Source organism: Carcharhinus amblyrhynchos, chromosome 10, assembly GCF_965287045.1.
Source record: "Carcharhinus amblyrhynchos chromosome 10, sCarAmb.v2.hapA, whole genome shotgun sequence".
NCBI lineage: Eukaryota > Metazoa > Chordata > Chondrichthyes > Carcharhiniformes > Carcharhinidae > Carcharhinus > Carcharhinus amblyrhynchos.
Window position 1 is genome coordinate 69,925,320 of NC_137333.1, and position 11,881 is coordinate 69,937,200.

Here is an 11,881-nt window from a genome sequence, read left to right on the forward strand (position 1 = left end):
AGGCAACAAGAGAAAAAACATTTTTTATGCAAGTTAGGATTTGGAATCGCCTGCCTGTGTGGTGGAAGTAAATTCAATCATGGCTTTGAAAAGGGAATTGTCTGTAAGAAAATAGTTTGCAGGGAGTTGGGGAAAAGGCAGGGGTGTTGGACTGGCTCATACACTGAGCTAGTGCTGAATAGCAGCCTCCTGTGCTTGTTACCATTTCTATGATTCTTTTCTATAGGTAGTAAAACTGAGGGTGATGGTGGAAAGCTTTGGTATCTTGTGCATGATGTGGACACTGTCACTATAAGTAACACTTGTCAAAGGCAACATGTATACAAGGAAAAGGAGATCAAGTGAGGATGGAAGGGAAAGCTTAAGATATGCTAGTTTGTCATCAAACATTCCTTTTGGTTGCAATGATGGTCTTTAATGTCTTCTGTCTTCTGCTGCACTGCTGTAACTTTGAAGTATGACAGAAACCCCATTTACATGCCATAAAGATCAGAAGACTCTAAATTAAAGTATTAGCCTCATTGCTGTAAAATAAGATGAAACCTGTCCTTGCCATAAAGACTAAATAGCTATTAATTAAGTATTCAGAGCCTTTAACATTTGTGTTCTGTTCTTGTAGGCTTGCAAAAGAGGAAATGCTGATATTGTGAGACTTCTGCTAGAATATGGTGCGGACTGTGGCATCCTTTCTAAACACCAGAATAATGCTCTATACTATGCTAAACAGAGCAATAATGTTCTAATATATGATCTGCTAAAGAATCACGTGGAAACGTAAGTGCATCACCAAGAATGTTATTCAGTTGTTATTTCAGGTAGCTAGAATTTTTACAATCTCAAAAGTCTAATTTTTTTAGCCCATCCATATTAATTTTGGTATTTATACTGCTTGGTATTTTTGATTATATCTGGATATTTGTATTTTTAACAGTCTTGGTCAAATATTTAATAATACTGGGGAACAGATTATCTAATGAGAAACCAACCAAACCATCTAGGATTGACAGATTCAAGGTTAACCTTTGGTCAGCGGCAGGTTTCTGATATCCACTTGTCCCTTTGGTATTCTGGCTTATTCTGGTTTCTGAATGTGATCTAGAGACCCCTTAGAATTAAGTTTGAACCACTGTCAGATCCAACAGCACTTAACCAGTAAGCTAATTTTAACTTCTGAAGTAGTCAAAACTCTGCTTGAAATCCTCACACAGTAACCAGCTACAGTGTCAAGCTGCCATTTGCAAATGGTTGTGGCTGTACTTGAGGATTAGTAGGTGTGTGGAAGCATGCAGAGCAGAGGGAAGAAAATTAAAGCAAACAGCACTTTCTTAGGAATGTGACCGTTGTCTGTTATGATCTTGCATTTTCTTCTCTAGCTGGGAAATTTATAATCCAGACTCTTGTCACAGTTGTTTTGATTTATGCCAACAGCAGTCTGGTACTTAGTTTGCCTTCAGTATTTTTTTGCTTCATTTTCTTATGGGTAATTTCCTGTCAGTATGGCTAAGATCAGTAGTTTAGTCACATGAAGGATCACGGGAATAAATAAATCCGCACCATGCTATTAAGAGGTAAGTGTGTTATTTGATTTGTATTTTTCATGATAAACATCTTTGAAAAAGACTGAGAAATGTAGGATTTAGCTTGGCAAGTTGAGGTTATTTGGATTTAAGAACTTACAGGATGTACAATTTAATATTCTGACTAGCATATCCAGAGTAACGGATGAAACAATCAGGGATTACTTTGAAGCGCGTTTGTCATTACTGGAGCCTGTGTTTCCAGTCGCTTGTCACCGACTTTGTGAAGGACCAGACTTTGCTTTGGACTTCAACTATAAACCTCAACACAGTTCAGTTGAAGGTAAGTTGTGTATACTACAATATAGATATAAAATATCCTCCTACTGGATAGGGTAACTTCATTGACCTATTCTAAAAATATTAGGGGGCAACTTTGTGTGATCTCACTAAAATATCAAAAAGAGATTTCATTTTTTGATTTTAGTTCCTCTGACTTTAAGCATGGTTTCTATAATGAAAATGGCTGTTCTCATTTCAGTGGGTGGGTGTGGGAAGAAACATAAAACCAAAACATTTGAGGCCAAAATTTTGGATTTAATCCTTCAAAACTGGGATAGTCAGACATGGAGCTCTTTAATACAATTGATCTGGAAAGAGTGGATAGGAGAATCTCAAGTAAATATCAGATATTCAAAAAAATTAACCCGTTTTCTGAACTTTTCCTTTCAAGCTTCTTAATCTTAAAACAAGAGTGCACAGTGATTTAAACCTGTTAAATTTTCTCAGTGAGGGGAATACAGATTTAAAGTAGTCAGAAGCACATTTTGGTGCAAAATAAAAGGCTTAACTGCACTTTAACTTTATGAATTCCTTTCATTCACCAGGCCTTTTCTATTTTTTCATGGGGTGTGGGCATTACTGGCTAGGCAGTATTTGCCCATCCCTAATTGCCCTTGAGAAAATGGTGTTAAGCTGTTGACAGCCTTTAGTGAGGAAGGCTGCTCCAGGATTTTAACTCGTTGATAGTGAAGGAATGGCAGTAAGAGTTCCAAGTCAGGGTGATGTATGACTTCGAGGCAAACTTGTAGGTGGTTGTGTTCCCACTGCATCTGCTGCTGCTGCTGTTCTAGTGGTAGAGATAATGGGTTTGGAAGGCAAATGGTATAGACCATTTCCGCACCTATCATTTAAAAAAAAAATGCTGCTTAAAACCTGTTATTAAATGTGACTATATTGAGCAGTTAGAGTAGTGGTTTGCTGTGATTACCTGTCATTAAATTATTTAGAGCAGGCCCAGTGTTTCAAACGCACCTCAATTATCTTTGCTGCAATGAAAAAACATCTTTGTGAAGTTTTCCAAGAGAAAATTTTCAAAAGTCTCGAACACCTACTGTTGTGAGCTCCTCTTCTGGCTCCCTGACCATTGATGCCTTTTTGAGCTGAGGCTCAGATGTTCCTCGGAGGGTTGATACTTGGGAGGAATCCCAGAGTATGTGTGAGGTTAAGCACTGCAAGAACTGTATGATAATTGCCCAGGAAGTTCAAACTTCTGATGGGCAGTGACATTGTAGATGGAACCATCTGCAACTCTGATTTAAATCTGAGACTTTGGATGGTTGTGGACTCTCTCAGAAGAATAGCTACCCAGGAAAAGTTAGAAGAATTAAACACCACCTCAAACTCTTGGATCCCCTGATGTTGGACTGCACTGGACACTTCAGCTCCAAAGACTTAAAAATTCTGCATCTCAATTGGAATGCCCAGAAATAGGGGGGAGTGAATGTCAAGGACTGAGGTTCCCTGAAGTGATGTCAACAGAAGAGAAGGCTGATTTGAGTAACTGAAGTTTTTCAAGATCAAATCAGGGGCAAGTGTACATGAGCTTGGATAGTCTAGGTGCTTAAAATGATTCCATTGTTTTGGTGCAGTGTGTACAAAAAAGAAAGTAACTTGCAGTGAATTTAGAAGGGGATATAAATAATATAATCTGGACTAAAATATGGCAGACCAGTTTGTGTGTCTGAACTCGAGAATGTGGACATTTGTGGGCAGTGGGACTGTTTTGAGCAAAACGTGCAGTCAGTGTCTCAGTCTCGAATCTTTCCTGCTTGTCAATGAGCTCGAGTTTGCTGGTAACTTAAGAAATGGGAACGCAATAGACCATGTGGCCTGTTGACCCTGCTTTGCCATTCAATAGTCATGGTTGATTTTGCTACCTGTTCTCCCTATCCCTTTTATTCCCTGAGAATATCCTAGCCTTGAATGTATTCCATGATGAAGAATCCCAAAGTTCTCAACCCTTTGAGTGAAATATTTTTACCAAGTCTGTCCTAAATGATCAGCTCTTTGCCCTGCGACAATGCTGCTGCGTTTTAGATTCCCTGACCAGAAAACCATCTCTGCAAACTTGGGTAAATTGCTCTCTTTCTCCATGTCTTCAATGTAAATTGTAATAGCTAAAGCCTTAGTACTGGCACTCCACTGCAACTTGAAAATGTCTTGATTATGCCCAGTGTTTGCTGCCTGTCAAGCAATCCTTTGTCCATGTTAATATATTGCCCCTAGTTCTGTGAGCCCTTGTATTTGCTGTTAAACTTTTGTGTGGCACCTTATTGAATGCCTAACCACATCCGCTCGTTCCCCTTTACCTACTCTGCTAGTTACATTCTTTAAAAAAGAAATAAATTTTCAAACAGTATTTCCTGTTTATATACCATGTCAAATTGTGTTATGCTTTTCAAAGCATATTGTTAGACTTCCTTCATAATATATGCAAGCATTTTCCCACTGACAGATGTTAGTCTAACTGACCTGTAGTTCCCTGTTTTCTCTTTTTCTCCTTTGTTTCCCTGTTTTCTCTCTCCCTCTGGTGAAAGTTTGTGTTACACTTGCTAACTTTCAATTTGCTAGGGCACTCACTGAATCTTAGGAATTTTGAAAAATGTTAGCACATTCACAATCTTTTTTAAACCCCGGGGTGTACCTATCGAGCAGTGATTTGTCAGATTTCTATAATACCTTCTCTTGTTGGTATTAATTACCTTTAATTTCTCTGCCTTTTTAACCCTGAGGTTACCCACTATTTCTGCTATGCAACCTATCTTCTAATTTTGAAGATGGGCACAATATTAATGCCTCTGCCATTTCCTCATTTCCCATGATAGTTTCTCCTGCCTCGGCTACTAAGGGACAACAACTCTAGTTACACTCTTTTTAAATAGAAAAGGCCATATTTGTTCCTATATTTCTGGATAGTTCTCTTTTTATGGTTTCTAAAGCACATCCAATCATCAGACTTGCTACTGTTCTTTCCAATACTATAAACTGCCTCTTCTAATCTAATACAATCCATGACTTACTGAGTGAGCCATACATGGGTCTTTCTAACTGAGTTTTTACTTGATGTATTTTTGTTGGCTATTTTGATTTATTTTCATGGCACTGTTGGGTAGCATGGAAAGTGATTTAGATAGAAGCATAAAAATGGTGAGTTTTTGGATCCGTTAAATGAGCTGGACTAGCAAGTGAATTTCAGTGTAGTCAAATTAGGTCAGCAACTTTGTACCTGAAAACTGTTTTCTAAATGGTACAAGTACATGTGTCACTGCAACATGCATAGAAAATCAAAGACTAATAGAATGCTGACCGTCATATCTAGAGGATGAGTACAAGGGGAAGCATTACTGAAGTTTTGGATTTGCAGGAATGATACACAGGCCCCTGAGGGGTGAAGCATGAATTTACCAGGATAATACTTGGGCTCCAAGGATTAAATTATGAGGAGAGTTTGCACTGGGATTGTATTCACTGGAATTTAGAAAGTTAAAAGGTAATTTGGTTGAAGCTTTCAATGTCTTCAAAACAGTAAATAAATTATTTGTGCTGGTAGGAGCATCTACGAGTATACGCTATAAATTAGAGCAAAACATTTTCAGATGTGAGATGAGGAAACACTTCTGCTGCCCTTTGTCAAAATTTGATACTTTGTTCCACAAAGGCAATTGATGCTTTTTTAATGATTTTTGTTAACCAAAGGTACAAAAGAGATGGCGTGAAGGCTTGGGTTGTAGATAAACCATTATAACATGGAATGATGGAATGTGCTCAAGCACTAAGATCTGATATTGAGGGGTTAGATTTCTATCTTCACTTCAGCCTTAAACTATTACATACAATGGGCAAATCACATTTATGACAGCACATCTGCTGTAAATGAGTGTATTTGCGCTGTTTTGCATGTCTATGGGTAAACTAATCCAGGCACTCTCTGTCTCTAGGGACTGGGATTCTTCTCTTTATCTTTCATGCAAACTTTTATAGCCATGACCATATAGTGGCTAAACTCTGTGGATCCTGCAGTGTTCAGGCTGTTATTCTAAATGATAAATTTCAACTTCCTGTATTTTTGGTAAGTACTCATCCTTTATTTTGCATTTTCCCAACTTGTTAAACTGTGAGCAAATTTACTACTTGCTATCTGGGTTTGAACGTGGCTTTAAAATCAGTGTAATTTTAATTTCCTTTTTTTCCCACTTTTTATATTTGGGTAGCTAGTTGAAAATCTATGCTGAGTTTGAATGATGCAACGTTGTTGCATGTGAGTTTAATATGAAGCCGAGGACTTGTTAACTAAAGGCTCCCTTTGCCATCAAAACTGTGGAGTAAACAGATGAGTATTTGTACATGTGGCTCAGTTATGAATCTCAGTTTTACATTTCAGAATTGTAACTAGTCTGTTTCTTGGTAGTAATATTGCTGAAAAGAAAAACCTGCTGCTAGAGCTTTTTGTTTTGCATTCATTGGGACAAACTCAATGCTAAATTTCAAATGATCACTGCAATTTCCATCTGTTTCCTCTGCTGCCAAAGTGAACAGCGTGTTTATATTGGTAACTGTTAAAGGTTTTGTAGGCCGTGATTCTGAGAAATGGAGACAAGAAATCACTACCTCAAAAAACTCTCTCATTTTGATGATATCCAATCAACAACCCATCTGTTCAGTGACAATTTCCTCTTCCCCGTGCTAATCAAATCCCAGCTGATAATTTTTAAATTTAATTTAAAAGGGAGTTCTGTGATTTTGACCCAGCGTCCTTTTAGCTCATGATGGTTGTGGTTTTGGAAGATGCTAAGTTGATAAGATAACGACGCATGTTGTAGATGGTACACACTGTTCCCACTGTGTATTGGCAGCAGAGGGGATGGATGAGCTGCCAATCAAGTGGTCTGCTATGTCCTGGATGGTGTCAAGGTTTTGACTGTTGGAGCTGCACTCATCCAGATAACTGGAGAGTATTCACATTCCTACCTTCTGCCTTGAGGAATCAGAAGATTTTACTCTCAGCAGGGTTTCTAACTTCTGACTTGCTGTTATAGCAACAGCAATATGGCTAGTTCAGTTTTTCGTCAATCGTAATCCTCAGGACGTTCATTATGAGGACGTTGGTTCTTCAGCTTCATTTCACCTACAAACATTTCTATGTCTTGATGTACTACAAAGACAGCATTTCACCAATGTTGGTGACTTGATTGTTCTCATTAGTCTAAATATGTATTGTTTTTGATCATAATCTAAATTTAATGCTGAAAAAACATTTGTCGGCTTTTTAATATGTTGAAATCTAGGTTGACCAATTTAATTTGTATTTGTTTTTGCAGGATAGTCATTTTATTTATTCCTTCAGTCCAGTGCCTGGCACTAATAAATTATTTATTAGACTTGCGGAAGCACCTACTGCCAAGGTAGGCATATTTTAACAAAAGTAAAACTCTGAAAAATTAAACTGTAACATTTTGAAAGTGTAAAATGCTTTAATCACAATTACAGACCATCTGTGGAGTTTAACGGGAATCAATCAAAATTGGTTTACTCCTGCTGCGAGGTTACTTTTGACTGTTAGTATGAACTATAAATACTTGTATATTAGTTTAACTTGCCTGTTGTGATATTGTAATTTGAACATGCAGAGGAGAGTGACCCATTTTCCTTGCTTCGTCCAAAAATACTGACTCTTCTGGTTCTGTGACTGGTGCTAATCTCTACCAGTTGGATGCTCTTCTTACATTGATGTAGATATAGTGTTGGTAATTCAGCTATCCAGCCCAGTATGTCTGCATATGCAGTCATTTATGGCACACAAGGCTGTTTGGCCCATTAAGTCCTTGCCAGCTCTATGCAATCTACTCATCCTACTCAATACCCACAGCCCTGCAGATTTATTTCTTTAATGCCCATTCAATTTATTTTTGAAATATTAGATTGTTTCTATTTCCACTGCTTTCTTGGACAGTGAGTTCCAACTTATTACTATTCACTGCATAAAAAAGGTTCTTCCTTGCATACCCTCACATCCATTGCCCAAACTGTACATTTGAGTCTGCTAATTATTGTATTATTAGTGCTTTCCTTGTCCAAGTTCATTACCTTGTACAGTTCTATCAAGAACAAGCCTGGCTTTTCCAATTCACCCTTGTCACTAAGATCCCCCTTCCCTAGACCTATTCTGGTAAATCTCATCTGCACCTTTCATCTCACTGGTTGCCACCCGTTCAGGTTTGGCTTCATCAGCAAATTTTGAAATTCTACTCTATTCCAAGAGCCAAGTTTATTTTTTTAATGTACATGGCAAATAAAGCAGTGATCCTTGCTCTGATCCTTGGGTAACACTACTGAATTCCATCCTGAAACATAACAATTTACCTTGACTTGTTGTTTTCTGCCTTTTGCCCAACTGGATGAAAAGTTGATGTCTGACCCATTCCATGAGCCCCAGTTTTGTTAGCATCTGCCAATGCAAGATTGCCACTGATACCTGTCTGCATATGTGCACTGGTCTGTGCTTGCACAGAAAGCCAATGATGCTGCACCCAGCCTGTCAAAGCTATCACATTTTGCAGTAAAATGTGAATCTTTCGGTGATGTGAATTAAGCAATGTAAATTGGAGCCAACATTTGACTTGTTGGCTTGAAATTAAGTAATTTTCAATAAGGATGCAGTGTGGAATGTGGGTTTCTGGGGAATCTGGCCAGAGCTCCTATCACTGGTGGAAAGGAGAGGTGGATTTCTGGGGTGGGGCCTGTCACACAGATTCTGACCTCAAGCAGAGTGTTTGGGCTGAGCAGTTAGGTGAATTTTACAAATAAAATGACAGTGAACATTGTTAAAGTAAATGAGACTTGCAGAAGATGTTGGTACATTAAAATCACTTTTTGATTGGTGTACATTAAGTAGCCATTAACTACCTACCAGTGATGTAATTGAATTAAACACTAAAACAATGTGCATGGCAACAAACAGTCTTTTGTATGGCACTTGGCCAAACACTTCTTAAAAATCCACAAGATCTTCATCTTTCTCATTTACTTTATTGATAAGCTGAAACTTCCAACAGCCTATTTCCCTGATTATTGTTTCTAACACCTTACCTACTAGTTAATAAAAACTAATTGGCCTGTCCTTGTATCCTTTCTTAACTAAGGATGTCACTTCTGCCCCCCTCCCCCTTTGCCCCTTGGAAGGCCTTTTCCTGTCTTCATTAAGTGAACTGAGATGTAAGCCATCCAGTCTAGGTGACTTATCTACCCTTCTATAGCCAGTCTAGTAGTACGATCCCACCCTGTCCATTGCCTCTAACTGATATTTTGAAGCTATTCCTCCTTCTCTGTAAATTAAGTATTGACAATGGTCACATGGGTAATGATCAGGTATTGAATTCCTATTGATTTGATTTGCAGTTTACGAATCAATGCTAGTGATAGTTTAATTTGCCAAACTTGTAACATTTTTAATTAGCTCAGCTAGTGCTGAATTGCATTTTTGGCCTGAATGATTTACTTCTATAGTTAAATTAATTCTTGCCACATTGGAAATGGCTGCTTATGTCAGTGTTGTCACTGAGCAACCTGAAAAGCTCAAATGGCATTTGGTTAACCTGATTTTATATATAGCTAATTTCAATATTAGTATTGTATCTTTTCCTCCCCTTCACTGACTTTTTCTTGAAATAAAATTGTGACTAATCTGCCTTTTCACTTATGATTGTTTCATGGACAGCAAATTTCTGTTGCTGTTCCACATCTAGAATGAATGTTCAGACCTGTTTGCTATTCTTTGGGGTTGCTGTAACTTAACAGCTTGAATTTAATGGATTAAATAGCTAGATACCATCTCTTAAGCAACAAGTTCATGCTAAAGAATGGTTTTGCAAGTTAAAAACAGAAAATGCTGGACTACCTTAGCAGGTCTGACAGCATTTGAGCAGCGAATAGACTTGAAACATTAGCTCTTAATGACTGTACTGTTAAGAGATTATCTAGACATGAAACGTTAACTCTGTTCTCTCTCCACAGATGCTGTCAGACCTGCTGAGATTTTCGGCATTTTCTGTTTTGGTTTCAAATTTCAGCTGTTGCTTTTAACTATAGTTTCACAAATCCCAGCAAGCTTGTGGTGCTTCATTTGAAGTGGGCATCCTTAATCTTGTAGAGCAAAGTGAATTAAATAGTTGGCCATAGCTAGAATTAGTGATTTCCGATAGTGTCTTTGCTCAAAACCCATGAGGATCAGAAATGCCAGTTCACAAGCGTTAGTAGCAAAGCCTAACTCAGCAGTTCAGGTTAGAACATTATTGTTAAGACTTTAGACCATTAAAATATGCTGAAGTGTGTTGATCTATTACCCCTTTCTAATGCAATGTTGCTTTTGTTTCAGGTAAAGCTGCTTATTTGTGCATATAGAGTCCAACTCCAGTGAATAGATGGCCACAATGCTGTTTTTGTACCTGTGGGTTAATCATAATTATGGACAGATCTGAGCATTGTTTTTTCACATATGGCTCCTCCTGGATAGTTGGGATTTTATGTTGAAATGTTTGTCTGGAAATTGTTATAAACAACTTTAGAAAACTTATTAGTTACTGTATTGTTTTTAAAGTTGTCTTTTTGTAGGTAGCAGTAATATTGTGAAGAGATAGCTGGTGCAGTGTCATTTGCCTATGTAAATCCTGACTGAAGACTTTCCACAATGTGGAATGGAGTAGGGAGATGCTCCAGATTGAATATTTATGAAAGGTACACATGAACACATTGCTACTTGTCCTCTATCAAGCTATTGCACCTCTAACTGGGTATTAAAGCAGATCTGAGATTGATTGATTGATTAATTATTTTACTTGTCAGCTCTTGTAACTTGCCATTGTGTGATGGAGGGGAAGTAAATAGATCTGCTCTAAAAACCTTCACCCCTGTACAGTAGAAACACCAATGTGAGGCCAGGATTGATTTCATCTTTCAGGGAATCACATGAACCCCTAACTATCATAGCACATTTTCACTGGTGTTCCACCTTTGCTAGTTTTACGTTTTTTGTATTTATGAATTTGTATAGTGTATCATGGTACAGAACTACATTTTAAATTTCAAATATTCTGGCATTCCTTTTAGAAGTCATATAGACCTTGTCAAATGAATCTGACAACATAGTTCATCTAGTGGGATACGCAAATACCCGAGTTACAAAACTGACTTTTCTTTTTTAAATGTGAATTGTGTTCTGTTCAGTTAGGAACCATTTATTCATTTTATTTGTTTATACTTTTTTTGTTCTTTACAAACAAGTGTTGTAAACTCATGTTGACATTTAGAATGGCCTTTGATAAAAGCTGTTACAATGGTTCTTAGTTTGTTTTATTTAAAAGGCAAGCACTGGTATGGTACAGTAATTACTGTAAAACATTGCATGCTTTAATGAACATTTTTACACTACATACACACAACTCCAGAATGTGCCTTGCTATTCTCACTAATTACGTTGTATGTGAACTACCAATATGTGCCTAAACTATAGCAAGTGCTACCAAAAAAATGTTGACTTGAGGAATGTGATTGTTGTGAAAGTTTTGTTCTATCCCATGTAAAACCTAAATTCTTTATTGATCTTTTGTAAATTTCATGTAAAATATAATTTCTAATGTTTCAAGAATGTACTTTGGTATTAATCTGTTAAACAAAATCCCACATTTCCTAAGAGAAAACGATCAACCTAAGCCTTGGCTATATTATTATTGCATGAAAATAGCACTAGTTTGTGAGTCCTGTGGCAATGAGTGCTTCAAGTGAAATAATTCCCTGGTAGAGGAAAGTTGCTTTTCATCTACTCAATCTAAAAAATTTCTGAAGACTTAGCATATGGAAAGAAAGCTTATTGCAACTTTTTAAAAAAAATACACAGAAGCAATAATTTTAATCATTTTATTTAGTTTACTACCTTTTATAACAATCAAGCTACAAAACCAGAAGTTTGTTACTTTAGTTTTTTTTTTACTGTAAATGACACAACCTTTCAATTCTTCCAGAATCAGTCC

General features: G+C 37.3%; 1 protein-coding gene across 2 annotated transcripts in view; it reads left to right on the forward strand.

The window, feature by feature from the left end:
• mphosph8 (M-phase phosphoprotein 8) overlaps positions 1-11,845 on the forward strand; it is a 61,896-nt gene extending 50,051 nt beyond the window's left edge. For both annotated transcript variants that reach the window (XM_080197300.1, XM_080197299.1), the window contains exons 10-14: positions 620-774; positions 1,706-1,860; positions 5,798-5,928; positions 7,178-7,261; positions 10,231-11,845. In XM_080197300.1, the coding sequence (XP_080053426.1) occupies positions 620-774; positions 1,706-1,860; positions 5,798-5,928; positions 7,178-7,261; positions 10,231-10,272 (567 nt within the window). In that variant the 3' untranslated portion in view covers positions 10,273-11,845. The remainder of the gene's footprint in view (positions 1-619; positions 775-1,705; positions 1,861-5,797; positions 5,929-7,177; positions 7,262-10,230) is intronic.
• The last annotated feature ends 36 nt before the right edge of the window (positions 11,846-11,881 follow it).